The sequence below is a fragment of the Chanos chanos genome, chromosome 15 (genome assembly GCF_902362185.1).
Source record: "Chanos chanos chromosome 15, fChaCha1.1, whole genome shotgun sequence".
In the NCBI taxonomy this organism is placed as follows: domain Eukaryota; kingdom Metazoa; phylum Chordata; class Actinopteri; order Gonorynchiformes; family Chanidae; genus Chanos; species Chanos chanos.
In genome coordinates, this window is record NC_044509.1 from 9490973 (window position 1) to 9508447 (window position 17475).

Sequence of the window (17475 nt, forward strand, 5' to 3'; positions counted from 1 at the left end):
GCCAGTTCTGAGCTCAGAGATCATCAAAGTCCATGAGAGGGCACAGTGGCAGCAGTAGGATCAGTCAGGGGTGGCTCATCAGAAAGGAGTCTTTTTCTCAATTTTGTTATTTCTTTGCTAATAAAGATGACAAGAAGATATGATTTTTTTGTTGTTTTTTTTCTTTTAGGAATGAACAAGCCAATGAGACATGACTAGAAATTGTAACATTATAAAATGTAAGAATTAAATTGTGGAAGAAATCAATTAAATGTGCAATGGATAACCTCACACACAGTATACATTCACAGTAAATTGATGTAATACAATACAGGTTTCATGGAATTGTTTAAAATGATAAGGTAATAGACTTAGTCAAATGAAAAGATTTAATCAAAAGCTTGAATTGACATTGGCCAGCTTTATTAAGCTAAAACAAACCACAGGGTGTCCTGGTGTAGTTATGTTGTTAAATTAACCAGCCATAACATTCTGTTTAAATAAGCCTGGAGATAAACATAACATTACATTTTCTACAGTTAGAAGAAATGACTCTCATTTCTAAGTATTTACCTGAAAGTGAGTTTATAGTGTATGAATTTGTATGTTGTATTTTAGAGAATCAAAAGATTTTATGACACATTTCACCCCTACATAGCCTCACATGCTAAAGCTCCATCTGCACCTCTAGCTCCATGCCAGCTTTTACTCATGCCAGGTTTGTTCCAGTTAATCAAAATTAGGTACAGTCTATGCTATATATGTAGGCTTATCAGTTGAATATAGTTGAATTTTATTTGGTTTTATGTAACACTTACTACCATCACCAAAACTACTACCACAACCACTACTACTACTAATAATCATCATCGCCAACAGGGTGTCCTGGTATAATTATGAATTTGAAAATAAACCAGCCATAACATCCTGTTTGAATAAGAATGGAGACAAACACAGTGATCCAGGTATTAACGTGACATTTTCTACAATTAAGAGTAGAAATCACTTTCATTTCCAAGTAGTTACCTGAAAGCAAGTTTGTAATGTATAAATTAGTGTGCCATATTTTAGAGAACGAGAGGATATTATGGCACATTTCACCCCTACATAGCCTTACTTGGTAAAGCTCCATCTGCACCTCCAGCTCCATCTCAACTTTTACTAATGCCAGGTGTGTTCCAGTTAATCAAAACTGGGGCATATGCTATATGTGTGGGAACTCAGGTGAGTTTTATGTGACACTGTTACTACTACTACTACTAATAATGATAATCTTCATCATCATCATCATCATAAATACAGTATTTAATCTAACCACTCTTACTATACTGGTGGGACCGTCCTCACTGCTGGTTCCTTGCTGATGCATTAATATGAAAGTGCACATTTTAAACTCAGAATGAAGATCCAAGGATAGGGCTGGTGACCTTTGTGGCTGCAGGGATGTTAACCCTCCGTAGGACATTGGCATTGTTCCCTTGATCAAGACATGTAACCCAATAAATTGCCCCAGAGAAACTGCACCTTGGTTCCATGTTCCCTACTTGGCCAAGGGCCTCACTTCAGCTTGCACAGAAAGCCACTTCTCAAACAGCATTTGACAGACAAGTGGAGGGAAAAGTCCATGGAGAACAGGAGATGAGAACAAAAGTTCGATGAAAAATATGTTAGCACTGTTCCCCAGGAAAGGGAAAAAGCCACAGCTCCTTTAAAGGAGGAGAAAATGTTTTTCACCATCATCGTGTATAACAAACTAATTCACCATTCACTGCTCTTCAGCTAATGCCTGAAGATGTTAAGATGCTGGTTGTTTTTCCATGTGTTGGCTGCATTTGTAACCTGTTCACAGATTCTATGAGTTTTGTAGCATCAGAATGCAGGCCTGATCAGCTGTAGCACTGTGACTTTCAGCCCATCACCAAGGTACAGGCAGCATTACCAGGGAAATAAAGAATGTAAACAGTCACTCCTCTGACAATATGACAGTTGACAAATTGTGTATAACAAGTGACCAGCTGAATTTAGAGCCCCTGAATGTCTACTCTTTGGCTTTTTAGGTGCCTGTGGATGAATAGGGTATTTTCTGTCTGTACTGTTTACATATGAGAAGGCTGAGACAGGCGTCCTAAAAACAAATTAAGTTCTTGGTGGAGGTGTGCTTTTGTACCAGGGTAAGAATGTGACAGGTAACCACTTGTGTTTGTACACTGTGCAAAGCCCCCACACGTTATTGACCTTTGTGTATCATTCAATAAAGTTAACACATTTTTCAGCAGTTTCTTAGCTAATGCATTCAGGTAGCGGGGGGCTCCATGGGTTTTATTTGACAGTATATAACACTGTTACTACCATTACCAAAACTACTACCACTATCACTACTACTACAACTACAACCACCACTACAGGTCTCTCTCTGATATCTACCTTCTGTCCACAAATAGCTTCTAATGGACCAATACTCAAGGTCCATTGAAGAAGTTGTGAGAGAAGGCGCACGATCATCAAGCGTATGTCTCCTTTTGCAGGATCTGATAGAGCTCAAGAGAGGTAAGTGTGTGGTAAGTAATAGATGAGCATTAAGGGACACTGTCTTAATGTGTTTTAATGTGTTTTTTTTCCTCACAATGAATAACAAATTTAGAAGAAAGCAAAAAAAAAAGATTTTGGAAGCCTGAAAACAATGGTGAAGCAGATGTCTACAAGAACAATAAGAAGGGGATCAAAAAAGTCCTGGTGAAACACAATGGAATATGAACATCATTGTTGTTAAATGCATTAAGATGTCAAGACTACTTGAACTGTTTTTTACTCTGAGGTGTTTATAGAGAAAGTTATTCATATTACAGTAATCCTATTAAGGAGAATTCAGTGGGCTGTATGGTGAGAATCAGATTTTTCAATACTTCTCTAAATATTTCAATACTTTTTATACCTTTTCTTTTTCATAAAGCAACCTCAACAAAATTATTGACAGTATTTATGTGCAGAGAGTTTGTCTAGGTATTCATAAAGCGGGGTTATCACAGGGCCTGCAGTACTCTGACAAAAAACATACAAAATTCTTGGTCAATGTGAAGATGGTTCCGACAAACAATTGCATTTAAAGCCCAGGGACAGGGGTTATGGTGTGAAAAGCTGTAAGGAAGTTTAACCACTATGGACCATGAAACTCCAACTTTAACTTTCTCCTAAAAAGGCACTGTGGTTATTGGTTAATTGATTTGTAACCACGTCTGTGACGCTTCATGAACTTTTGATTTGACCAGCATGCCATACCTCATGACAAACTTGAGTGTTTACCCCCTTCTTTGGTGTGTGAAACTGAAAAACATAACTTCTCTTACTGACTCAGGATAATGCCACTCGTATAGGCTTTTTGAAACTATCTTTAATAATGTTAGTTACTTCTTGCCATCCTAGCGAGCAACTAGACAGCTGGTTAAACTGTGAAAATAAGTGACAACTGTTGGATAGTCCTTAGCTCATAGTTAACATCAAACTGAGCATTTTCAGGGAGTGCTTGGATGTCTCTTTGAGATGGGCCATAGTTGTCAACAACAGCTGACACGGGAATGCAGAGTTTCTGGGGTCCACTGGAGCAAGGCTGCCATATTTAATCTGAAATGGGAAAGCCTTTTGCCCAGCCAGGGGCAGTAGGAGGCAGTTGGTCTTGTGGCAGCCAGACAAGTATTTGTGGCTGCAACTTGACCCTCTACCACTTGAGGGAGCTATTCTATCACTGTTAGCTCATGTAACAATCATCACTACTGAGCCACCCTAACACTGTTAGCTCGTATAATCAGCACCTCTGAGAGACAGCTGCCACTAGACCTGCCAGAGTCAGCAAAGGTCTAACGTGAGCTGATGCTACTGTGGAAGATTATTTAGAGGCTCCTAATCACAAGTAGGACTTGGTCTTCGTCTTGGTCTGGTAGTATGGATGGTAAAGTATTTCATGCCTAAATGTTCATCAATGAATATGAATCCCAGATTTCTCTCTTTCTTACAAGAATTTAGATCATATCAAAGTGTCATTTATCACGTTTGTGGGAACTTAAACAAAAACATTTCTTTACACATAAGCTATAAAGGAATTTAGAAATTAACTGAATTAACTAAGACAAGGTAACACAACTCAAAAGCTCTTCTCCCACTGTTCTTATGGCGACTTTAAACGCCATACCCTGGCAACCTTCTGGTGCAATGTTGACATCTTGTGGCAAAAGTGTATAACCGCGTTTCACTAGTAAACATAGTTAACGTCCGACATTTTTATTCACAATAACAATCTGAATTTAGTGCATTACAATGAAGCTTGAATTACACTAAACCTTAGCATATTTAAATCGAGAAAGAAAATTTGCTCACATCTTTTCCATAATGTATTCATACATGGCAGCGGTTAACAAATTCATTTCTTATTGGAAGATAACGTTTCAGGAATTTAATGGGCGCAAAACGTTGGATTTAGTGCATAACTAATGGCTTGTCCTAACTTGATAAGAACAACACAGACAACAGAAGCCTGTGTTTTGAATGATTCATGTTTTATACTCTTGGACAAATGCAACTCACACTGAGGAGAATAAACTGTTAGGGGGAAACATTACATACAGTAGGGTACATTATATTGCTGTTTGATATGTAATTATCCAGTTTTGATATGCAGCTTAAAAACAAGAATGTTAAAGAAGTTGTTATGTATTAGTTATGAATGAGCTATGCAACTTGAATTTGCGGAAGACTGTAGCTAAGCGATTAAAAAAGCAAGGAAATAAATGTATGCCTCATTTTGATAAAAAATCAATAAAGAAATCGTTCTTTTTTAATTGTTTGTTTGTTTATTCATCAAGTGTTTGTTAGCGCTAAAAAATATACTAGAATTATATGGAATTAAAGGTGATTGTGACGTGACGTTACGATTCTATTCTAGAGTTCGTAATAAAGCTGTAGGCGATGAAAAGTGCATAGTTTCAAGATCGAAGCAAAACGTTTTCTTGAGATAGAGCGACCCTCAATCGACGGACACGGTGCCATTCATTTACTAAGAAATAGGTAAGGTGTGTTTGACATTCTTTACTCAACTCGCTGTGAAATTTACTTATTTAGTTATAATATTCCTCTCCTAGATGCCAAAAGCGAAATTCACAATGAGCTCAGGAATTATTAGCGACGTTTCCCATGATGAGGACATGCAAAAAACAGAGGTGAGGTCGCCAGCACTTGGTGACTTACAAAACACAACTAAAAATATTTTAGACTTGCTAAGAATCAATGTAAAATATTGAAGTTTTCTACTGATCTTTTTATGGCCGTACAGGAAGATCTCGCGAAGGTGCTAGCCTCCCCAATGGCCGCTACTGCAGCCAAAATCAATTCAAAGGGGCTGAAAGACAGGCGCACTTTCGCCGACCTTTTCAAACGAACAGCAGACGGCCAGGGACCTGAAGTAAGTTATGACACCATGGAGACATGCAAACTGACTCACAAGCATATACACACTCACCCCAAGCCAGGTCTAACATGTTTATATTCATATATAATCTGTCTGTTAAAATTGCACAAGTAAATATAGTCATTCTAATACAGCTGAATTGACTCAGCTTATCACACTTTACTACACAGCTTGACAAGAGCCTGAGTGTTTTTCTCACCTCTCATTCTCTCAGTTCACCATCTTTGGCACACAGCAGGTGCCCACGGACGTTCCAGGTGAATGCTTGACTGAAAAGGTTGAACGGAAAAAGACAGTCCTGAAGGAATGTGTCACAGGCAATGGAGTGCACCAAAAAACACAGGTGAGGTCACCCATGTGCAGTGACCAGCCGCAAACAACAGTGTGTAAGACTTGCAGCTGAGAAGATGAGGTTATAAGTTGAATTTTTTGGGACTTTTCAGAAGCTTCTCCATAAGGTGAACATCATCCTGGACAAAGTGACGGCCAACAAATTTGATGAATTAATGGTTCGTCTGATGGCCCTTTCGGTGAACACTGAGGAGAAGCTGCAAATGCTGGTGGCTGTCATCCATGAGAAGGCCATGGAGGAGACAGCCTTATGTAATGTATTTGCGAAAATGTGTCACTCCCTGGCTAAGGTATGTTTTGTGATAGGAGGTAGACTTGTAATGTGAACTTTTTTTTTCTGTAAGCTGCACTTGCTCCAAGTCCTGCATGTCGAATTCTCTGTTGCTATAGTGCAGCTTCACAAGCTACACAATCACGCAAACAGGCATACTACAACCTCTGTAGGAATCTACAATTGCATATAACTGCTTTGTTTGAAAACTGGATACAAATATTGAATCATTCTGAGTTATGTGACAAAACTGACTCAAAGTGAAATCACATCAGTGTGAGATAACGTTTTTCTACCACTTGTTTAGAATGTGTATGATGAGTTTCAGAATGTACTTGAAAGTATGAAGCAGTTGTGTGATTACATATGTGTAATTATATACATGTAATTGATGTGTTTTTCCTAAGCATTCACCTCTCTGTGTATCTCTGTGTTCAGCATAGCTGGCTGTTGCCCAGGCGGGACCATGAACCCAACGGCATTCAGGCCGAGTCGTTCAGATCCGTGCCTTCGCCAGCATGTCTGGAACAAGACTCTCTGAAGCAAAAAGCAAACATATTTGTCTCCACCATACACTTGTTCTCCATCCTGCATATTCCTGTCTCTCATTCTTTCTTTGTGTATTGCAGCTTGAAGTACCTGTGGCCTACCAGCCTGGGAGGTTGGTGACTTTCCACACACTCCTCCTGAGACGATGCAAGGCGGAGTTCGAAAGGGACGAGGTCCACGACCAACTTGTGATGAAGAAGAAGAGGCAGCTGGACTTGGCAACAACGGTACCCGTCCTTAAGAACGCTAAGACGTAGAGCTCAGTCCTTGTTAAAAGTCCATGACTTATTTGGGGACTTCTCTTCAGAATTGGATTCAATGATATGACTTTTTGACACTTTGTGGATGGTGTTGAGCCATTTTGAATGATGGTAAGTTTTTGTGACACCCTGCTCCTCTTTCTCTCCCTCATCCTGACTCAGGCGCGCGAGCAGGAGCAACTTGAGAAGGAGCTTGCGAAAGCTAAAGAGAGAGCTCTCTGCCGCTCCACCGGAAACATCAGGTTCATCAGCGAACTGTTTAAGATGAACATGATTTCTGAGAGCGTCGTGCTTGGATGCGTGGTGAAGCTGCTGCGGAGCCTTAGTAAAGACAGTGCAGTGTGCCTCTCCACTTTGTTAACGGCTGTTGGCAAAGACCTAGACACCCCAAAAATGAAGGTAAGTGACCTTTGGGTTATGACTAGTACAAAGGCATGAGGGGATGGTAAATATTAGGTATTTGGCATCTCTCTTCGTTCATTATCCAAAAAAGATTGTGGTAGGCACCTGACAAGTTGTGACGTTGTGGTAGGCACCTTTAAGATTTTTTTTCTTTGAGTTCTTTTTTGACACATTATCTGTTCTAAATCTCTTAAAGACAAAGTCATTCTGACCATAAGATGTAAATTGCTTGGTGTAATGTGCTGACTGCAGAGACATTATTCCTTATGGTATCTTTGTCTAAATGGATTTGGTAATAATGGCATTGCCTGGTTAAGTCATTTTTAATAAGGCTATGAGATGATATGAAAATGGAGAACCAACCATGACCTTGTGTGACCTCTGTTGAACCTCAATGGACAGCCCCAGATGGACTACTGTTTCCACGTAATTTCAAAGAGTCTTAATGACGTGAAGATGCCGTTGGAGACACGCATCATGCTACGTCACGTGATGGAACTCAGACTGGTGAGGGCGTGTATGGGGGTGTTAGTTGTGATTGTAACATGAGTTCTAGAGTGTGAATAGAAAGTGTATTTGTGCTGGATTTAGGATTACATTTAGGTTTAAGAATATAGATTGAGATGCTTATGTCAGCTGCTTTACCTTATGTTTTTGTGTGTCCAGCATAATTGGATTTTGCCCAGAGGGGAGGACACTCACAGCTCTGTTCAGGCCCTGGAACTTGAACCTGCTCCAACTGCTGTGGCAACCACTTCTCCCAGCAAGAAAAACTGTGCCCCACCAGCTCCATCTGCTGATTTTAAACTCCTGAAGACTGCAACCAGTGACTCCTCTGAGTTGAATGAGGCTTCAGAAAAGTTGCTGAGTGGTGCAGGGGACTCCCAGGTCAAATCCAAGGGACCTAAGGAGAGTCACAACTTGGCTCAGGTACCTGAGGAAAAGTTAGGGAGACAGTTAGCTGAGGTGAGATATAAAACTGCACAAATGGACAAAAAGACAGACTGGCTGTCTTTCTCTTTGTCTCTGCCTGTCACACAGGCGCATATTGCTAATGAATGCCAAAGTGTCAGTAGACCCTGTACATCTTGTAACTACTTGATATTTAGACAACCATATTTTATTATTGTAGAGCAGTTGATAGCATCTCTGGTAACTTTTAAAGATGATGAGATCAGTGTCAGCTCAGGCCTTTCCACCACCTGTTGACTTGGTTGTTGTGATTGGACAGCATCTTGACTGTCATGTTTTTCTCCTCTCTCGCTCTCTCAGTCTAGCGAATTTACTCTGCAGCACAAACAACCACGCAGTATCATCACCGAGAAATCTTCGGGTGAACAGATACGGCTGAAAAAGGCAGAGAATGCCTGGAAGCCAGCCATGAAGAGGCAACCTGTCCATATGGATCCAGAGATCCAGGAGACACAGGTGAGGTCGCTAACGCACAGTGACCAGTGGCTAACAGTTGTGTCAGACTTACAGCTGAACAGGCAAAGTTCCAATCTGAATTTTGTTTGTTTCTTTATGGCCGTTCAGGAAGTCCTCCGCAAGGTCCGCGGCATCCTAAACAAAGTGATGCCGGAGAAATTGGACAAGCTGGTGGAGCAAATGGCCGACCTCCCCATCAACAGCGAGGAGAGGCTCCAGAGCGTGGTGGACATGGTCTTCAGCAGGGCTGTGGAAGAACCTGGGTTCACTGCGCTCTATGCCAGCATGTGCCGCTGCTTGGCTAAAGTAAAGTATTCTATTATAAGAAGTACATTTGTAGTTTTTACTAAATTGGGGCTTAAATATGTCTCCTCGCCCCATAGACATTTTTGAGTTATACCAGTGGTCCATTTTGTCTTATTGGTGTTGTTCCTTATCATTTGTAGAGAAGAAACATTCCTGTAGACTGTGCTTGGACTCTGTCCTGCATATTCCCCATCTCATTTTTTTTTCTTTTTCGTACTGCAGATAGAAGTGCCCATGTCAGATAGGCCCTACAGCACTGTGACCTTCCGTAGACTCCTGCTTCGGCGCTGTAAGGCAGAGTTTGAGAAGGTTGAGATGCACACCTTCTTATCTGATAAGGTACACAAGCAGTTAGAGTCATCAGCATTGGTAGCCATCACACACAGTGAGAAAACATACACCTTAGCCCTCATTAAATATGCCTAGATGTGTCAGGAAACGTCCCATCAGCACTGAATTCCATGTCTTTTTGCTCTATCACTTATTTTGCATGCTGTACTTGCAGATATTTGAGCTTTTGAAATATTATAGCTTTTGGATTGATGTGAAGCTTTCTGACATATTGCTCTTCTCTCCCTCTCTCTCATGCAGGCTACAGGGGAGCAGACAAAGCAGGAGCTGGCCACAGCTAAAGAGAAAGCTTGTCGCAGCTCCATTGGGAATGTGAGATTCCTTGGTGAGCTCTTCAAAGTGAAGATGGTTGCCAAGCTCACTATTTTTGAATGTGTGGAGAGGCTTGTGGAGAGGTTCAGTGAACTGAGCCTACAGTGCCTCTCCACGCTCCTGACGACGGTCGGCCAGGAGCTTAACGATGGCAAAATGCAGGTAAATCACTTTTAGGTTATCGCTGTTACTGATGTGTGAGAGGCGCAAATTAGGTATATTTGGCATCTCATTCAGTTCAGTGTCAATCAGCACTGACCAAGTCTCTCTCTCTCTCTCTCTGTCTCTCTCTGATATCTGTCTTCTGTCCACAAATAGCCTCAAATGGACTTATATGTAATGTCCATTGAAAAAGCTGTAGAAGAAGGCATGCCATCATCACATATACTCTACCTGCTGCAGGACATGGTGGAGCTCAGAGAGGTGAGTATGTGTGTTAAGTCACAGAAGAAGAATAAAAGACTATCTTAATACATTTTAATGTTTCCCCTCACGACTAAAAACAACAAAGTAAAAAAAAGTGAGAAAAAAAGAAAAATTGAAGAGATTTTGAAAGTTCCTTGTGAATGTCCATTTATGATTATGTGCAGTATTCACAGTGAAAGAGATTCTGCCAATATTAGGAGTCATTTCAAATGCAGGCAAACAAGTCGCTTTTTGACTTCTAATGGCATGAATCCCTGTCTTTGTGTTTGTGTTCAGTGAAACAGGGTGTCACACAGGCCAGTTCTGAGCTCAGAGATCATCAAAGTCCATGAGAGGGCACAGTGGCAGCAGTAGGATCAATCAGGGATGGCTCATCAGAAAGGAGTCTTTTTCTCAATTTTGTTATTTCTTTGCTAATAAAGATGACAAGAAGATATGATTTTTTTGTTGTTTTTTTTCTTTTAGGAATGAACAAGCCAATGAGACATGACTAGAAATTGTAACATTATAAAATGTAAGAATTAAATTGTGGAAGAAATCAATTAAATGTGCAATGGATAACCTCACACACAGTATACATTCACAGTAAATTGATGTAATACAATACAGGTTTCATGGAATTGTTTAAAATGATAAGGTAATAGACTTAGTCAAATGAAAAGATTTAATCAAAAGCTTGAATTGACATTGGCCAGCTTTATTAAGCTAAAACAAACCACAGGGTGTCCTGGTGTAGTTATGTTGTTAAATTAACCAGCCATAACATTCTGTTTAAATAAGCCTGGAGATAAACATAACATTACATTTTCTACAGTTAAGAGAAATGACTCTCATTTTTAAGTACTTACCTGAAAGTGAGTTTATAGTGTATGAATTTGTGTGTTGTATTTTAGAGAATCAAAAGATTTTATGACACATTTCACCCCTACATAGCCTCACATGCTAAAGCTCCATCTGCACCTCTAGCTCCATGCCAGCTTTTACTAATGCCAGGTTTGTTCCAGTTAATCAAAATTGGGCACAGCCTATGCTATATATGTAGGCTTATCAGTTGAATTTTATTTGGTTTTATGTAACACTTACTACCATCACCAAAACTACTACCACAACCACTACTACTACTAATCATCATCATCATCATCATCATCATCATCATCATATGTGCAGTATTTTATCTCATCAGTTGTGTCTGCAGGGATGATAACTGAACCATGGTTATACATGTTCCCTACTTTGACCAAGGGCCTCACTTCAGCCTGCACAGAGAGCGACTTCTCAGACAGCATTTGACAGACCAGTGGAGGGAAAAATTCATGGAGAACAGGAGTTGAGAAAAAAGTAGAGGAAATAGAAGCAGCCATAGCTCCTTAAAAGGAGGAGAAAACAATTTTCACCATTAATATTTATGTGTATATATACATATATATGTGTGTGTGTGTGTGTGTGTGTGTATAAATAAATAATTCACCATGAATTGCTCCTCAGCTTATGCCTAAAGATTTAAAGATGTGTTCGTTGCCTTTTTGTTACTTGTTCACAGATTCTACAGGTTACACAGCATCAGAATGCAGACCTAATCGGCTATAGCACTGTGACTTTGGCCCCATCACCAAGGCACGGGCAGCATTATTGGAGATATAAATAAACAATGTAAGCAGTCACTGTCCTTACAAAATGACAGTGGAAAAAACTAATTAAGTTCTTGGTGGAGGTGTGCTTTTGTACCAGGGTAAGAATGTGAGAGGAGACCACTCGTGTTTGTACACTGTACAAAGCCCCCACACGTTATTGACCTTTGTGTACCATTCAGTGAAGTCAACACATTTTTCAGCAGTTTCTCAGCTAATGCATTTACAGGTAACACTAACATTACATTTCAAATCATTTTCTAATTAGACAGAGCGCATTAAAATTTTGAGACAAGCAGGAAACATCCGTTAAAATGTTAATGCAGTTGCAAACAATGAGGAAAATTAAAGACTGAAACCGTACAATGTAGAGAAAGCGCTAGCGCACACACACACACGTGTGTGTGTGTGTGTGTGTGTAAAGAGTGAAAGAGAGAGAGAGAGAGAGAGAGAGAAAGAAAAAGAGAGAGAGAGAGCGAGAGAGAGAGAGAGAGAGAGAGAGAGAGAGAGAAAGAGAAACAAAGGAAAATAGGGACAAGGGAGAAAGGAGCAAGTTGCTTTTTCTTTTGCTGCGTTCATAATCACAACGAGAGAACAGGGGAGAGTTTTTGACAGAATGCTCCCTTTGTTTGAATATTCAAGAGGGGATGTAATTAGAATGTACAATCATATTGAAATCAATTTAGATGAAAGAGTGCATTGAATTCAGGCATTTGTACACTGTGTACTCTCAGAGAAAGGCAGCACGAGGAAAATAGACCATGAACTGGATTTGGAATATGAATGGGCTTCCTACTCAGAAAGAAGGATATAAAATTTAATTCTCTGTTTGAATCAATCAAGCAAGGTAAGAACATTTTCTTAATTCTGGCTTTCCTTTGCTTATTAATCAACAGTGAGTCATTTTTAATGCTTAGCAGTCCATAGTCATTTTTTGATGATTGTTTCTACTTAACTATCACGGCCATTCATGGAAATGGAGAAAAACATACTGTAAAAGAGTCAGAAGGGGATATGGGTTCAAGTGAAATGTCTCCATCCAACCTGCATGCTAGCTATCACCAGTTTCCACACAGAAAACTTTTGGACCACATCCGGTCAGACGTTAGACCTACTGTAAACATCAGAGTGAGTTTTCTCCAAAAGCAACGAGGTGATAGACAAGAATGTTTAATGTTTTTGATAAACTATTCATTTTTCACAGTGGGCAGAGGGGAGGGACATTAAATGTCCAATGGACGTTCGAGGCACTTAAGATCTTAAGATTTTCTAGAAATGCAGTCAATTTCAGATCTGGATCTAAAATGTCCCATGTCTCCTTGGGTACAAGTTCACACGGGAGCTGCTAAATTTTAGCTTTGTGAGTTCGTGTATTCGCATACTAAGCATGCTGTCCAAATGTTCATACCCTAAGCTAACGAGAATTCTCAATTTGAAAGACCAGTGACATTTTTGATGAGTCCCCTTTGGTTTCCCTCTCCCCTCCTGTCAGCTCTCACAATTGCAGCCTTTGTTTTTGAATCAGACGGAGCATTCTTCCAGAGAGATGACCTCTCCCGTCTCCACAGGGCCTAGTCACACTGTGCATGACCCCACTGCCGGCTCCCCCATGACTGTGTTAAGCTGTCACCTTTGCACTCTCGAATAGATTCCACACTCTATGGAGCTTCACCGACAAGATGTTTCAAACCAACAAAATATATTGTGTCTCATCATGCCAACAGATTCATTGAATTCGTGAGTATGATTACTACTGCACGTGACATCTTTAATTTGCATGTTGGGAAGTATTCATAATGATCCTTTAGATGATTTCAAGTGTGTAAGTAATGACGTATATGAATTACTGCACTTGAATCTCATTGTATCTTCTTCACAGCATGAGAATGATACTCAAAATCAAATTCAGTATATAAGGAACAACAGTATTTCACTTGTTTGATATTTCAGTCTTAAGTTTTGCAAAATGCATTTCTAAGAAAAATATTTGGATATCACACATTGCTGTATTGCCATGAATCTAGGTAGGAAGTTCTAACTTGTTTACATATAGGCCTAGCAATTACTTCATAAGTCTCCGTAATTACATCTTTAGGTATGTAGCAAGATTTTTCCGTTACTATTTCAGTTGACTGAAATGTATTTATTTATTTAGATGTATTTACTTATTTATTTATTGATCATTTAGGTTTAATTCTGGTAAATACATGCATGACGTAGCTGACCGAGTACTGACCTTATTCTCAGTTTAAACAAATTATTGTAAAAGATACTGTTTTGTCCGTCTTTCTGTGAGAATCAATGAGAACACCATGAGCAAATTTACATTCTGAATGGACCACTGTTGGCTGGAATAGATCTGATCTTAACTTATTTGACATCGAAAAAAGGGGAGATGTTCGGAGCATGGTGAGATTCAATTGCATTTGTAGATCTTCATGGAAAAAGAGAAAGAAAGAGAGGGAGAGATGGACAGACAGGGCGTAGAACAGCACTGCTGGTTTCCCTCTGTTTTTGTTTTTGTTTTATGTTTTTTCCAAGTCTGTTGCTTAGAGTGACAAACCCCTGTTTGGGATGTGTGTGGGTTTGGTCGAATGAACTGTGTGTCGGAAAGACCATGAGAGTATCTTTTGGACCTGATGTTGGGGCGTTTTTATTATAAAGTTATACCTTTTAACATTGATTTGATGAGAGCTCCAAATTAAAAAAAACAAACAAACATTTTTCTCTTAATTTTTATTTCAGTTCAGCAACTTCCTGCTCAAAAAGGTAGAGATAAGCATAAAAAAATAGCCTGCCCTACTTCTTTGTTTCTGGGTTGTATTGCATTTGCAAAGACAGACCTAAACAGAGGGTTACCATCTTAAACATTTAATCAGTCTGGGCTGCAGTGCAATAAACTGTTTTTTTTTTTTATCTTAAACTGTTGTATAGCAGAGGAGTCAAGCAAACTGTGACTTTCCTCGAAATTTGTATTGGTTTTCGTTTACAGGTCATGATGTGGCATAGATCAAAATCTGGAAATGCCGAAGAGACGAGACCTCCTAACCATCGTGTTAATTGTGGTTCCCTGGACTTTGCTAATCACATTTTGGCATCAAAGTGTCATTCCACCTCTGCTTGCTGTTCAAAATGGTAAAGACTCACTCCTCTAATGCTCCCCCTACTGGCCAGGACTTTGCATTTCTCTCATTAAAACAACATGGTATGGCATTTTTTCACGAGGTGCCGAGAGTGTGTAGTTTGTCTTATTAAAACGTATATCACACTGCTTTTTCTTGCTGCGTTCATTCTTCATTTGTGTAAAAAGTTTTGTCTTTACATCACAAAGGATTTGCTTCCTCTGCATTTATATAAAATCCTTGAATCATTTTTGACTGCTTTTTCTCCTTCAATTAGATGGAAAAGCTGAGGTGATCAGAGACCATGACAGGAGACTAAGGCCTCAGGGATCCTGCACTATAGAAAACAGACACATAGTGAAGGTAGTCCAGACAGGGTACACTTATAGCAGGCCTCCACCCTGGTCTGAGGTGCTCCCTGTTATTTATGTTGTAACCCCAACCTACAGCCGGCCGGTTCAGAAGGCCGAGCTGACGAGACTGGCCAACACTCTCCTCCATGTCCCCAATCTGCATTGGATTTTGGTGGAGGACTCTCAGCGGAGGACCCCACTGGTCACTAAGTTGCTCCGTGATACAGGGCTAAATTTCACTCATCTCAGTGTGGAGACACCCCAAAATTTGAAGCGACACGGAGAAACTGGAGATTCACGCATCCCCCGGGGAACTGTGCAGAGGAACCTGGCCCTCAGCTGGCTTCGCGAAACCTTCAGTGTCAACACTAGCCAACAGGCTGTTGTCTATTTTGCCGATGATGACAATACCTACAGCCTGGAGCTGTTTGAGGAGGTGAGTTTACTGCAGATGCAGTTGAATTAAAGCACATTTGAGATAAGTACTCATTTCAGAGGTTTACATTTATTATGATAGAATTCAAGGGGTATGAACTGACAATCAGCATATTGTATTCTGATTTCAAAGGTTTGGCCCATGTTTTCTTGAAATCTCTGAATCCAAATCATTCTTTTTCTTGTAGAAATGACCTTACACCATACTTCAAAACAAAACAAAACAAAACATACAGCTGTACTGTAAACCAGTTTTAGTCACAATGAAAATGAAGAGGAATTCCATCCTATTTTTTAGTATTCTAATGTACATTACTATTACTGTGTACTGTTACTATTAATTCTTTTTGGACCCAAAATTATTTATTTAGTTGTTTGTTTGTTTACTTATTTATAGATGCGCTCAACACACAAGGTGTCTGTATGGCCTGTAGCCTTTGTTGGAGGACTTCGTTATGAATCACCCAAAGTCAACACACTTGGCAAAGTATACGGCTGGAAAACAGTCTTTGACCCGCGTCGTCCTTTTGCCATAGACATGGCTGGTTTTGCAGTGAATCTACGACTTATTCTCCATAAGCCTGAAGCCTGCTTTAAACTACATGGTGTTAAAGGAGGCTATCAGGAGAGCAGCCTCTTACGAGAGCTGGTCACTCTCAACGATTTAGAGCCCAAGGCCGATAACTGCACTAAGGTGAGAAAGGATGCCACTTCTGATTTTCATCTTGGACCTGTCATTTTTATCGGGGGAGGGAGGTGGACAGAGTAGGCTGATTATGAAAACTTGAATCTGTTATGCACATCTTTTGAGTGACGTAGTGGGTTATTGTTTTAATTTAGTAAAATGCTTTGATTTTTCCAGAGCTGAGAGAAATGTCCTTTTTATTGGGGGAGGGAGGTGGACAGAGTAGGCTGATTATGAAAACTTGAATCTGTTATGCACATCTTTTGAGTGGCGTAGTGGGTTATTGTTTTAATTTAGTAAAATGCTTTGATTTTTCCAGAGCTGAGAGAAATGTTTGTTTTTATGGCAGACATCTGCAACATGAATTTTCCTGTCAATATATTTCACTATTATCCAGCATAAAATTCAGCACTATTATTAATATTCTCAATAGCCTCCTCAAATGTAGCCCTGGTGGGCTAGAATCTTGCTGGTTTTCACCTTCAGCTCATGATAAGTGGATGTTATTATTGCTGGAAAAGAGGAGAGTGCATATTTGAACCAATCACATATCACAGTGGATAGTAGAGATGAAAACCATCAGAATTCTGGTTCTCCAGGAGCAGATATGTGGAACTACACTTTTACAGAACATAATGTCTCTATTGTCCCTCTTTTTTTAAAAACAGGTTCTTGTGTGGCACACTAGAACTGAAAAGCCTGTACTCGTGAATGAAGGGAAAAAGGGATTCACCGATGCTAATGTGGAGATATGAAATCAAATGTAAAGTATTGGCTGTAAACAAAAGAGGATCATTATAATCAATGTTTTGAGGTTGTGAATCACGTATAAGTTGTTTTGTCTTGTTAGTTAGCACACTCACCACTGGGCACAATTTAAAAAACATTTAATTGTCCTTAAAAAACTGATTCTGTCAATGGGATGAGTGGCCTGGTGTTTGCTGATTTTTAGATGTGGATGTTTTGCAGGTTGCACATTGCACAGCTGTTTGATATGGGCTGCCGACAGCTGCTGACACAACTTGAATAAGGCTTATTTACTACATTCACAATGCAGTTATGAAAGACACTTAGTAATTTTTCCATTTCTAATTCTGGTTAGGAAATCAAAGCACATGTTATTAAAGAATTTGCCATTTTTAATATCCATATGAAAAGAACA

At 39.7% G+C, this 17475-nt stretch overlaps 1 protein-coding gene across 1 annotated transcript; it reads left to right on the plus strand.

Annotated features, from left to right (window-relative positions):
* Positions 1 to 14735: 14735 nt before the first annotated feature.
* On the plus strand, positions 14736 to 17068 carry b3gat1b (beta-1,3-glucuronyltransferase 1 (glucuronosyltransferase P) b). The gene is made up of 4 exons (XM_030792717.1): positions 14736 to 14853; positions 15118 to 15629; positions 16026 to 16322; positions 16982 to 17068. The coding sequence occupies exons 1-4, from the start codon at positions 14742 to 14744 to the stop codon at positions 17066 to 17068; spliced, it is 1008 nt and encodes a 335-aa protein (XP_030648577.1). The 5' UTR covers positions 14736 to 14741.
* Positions 17069 to 17475: the final 407 nt, after the last annotated feature.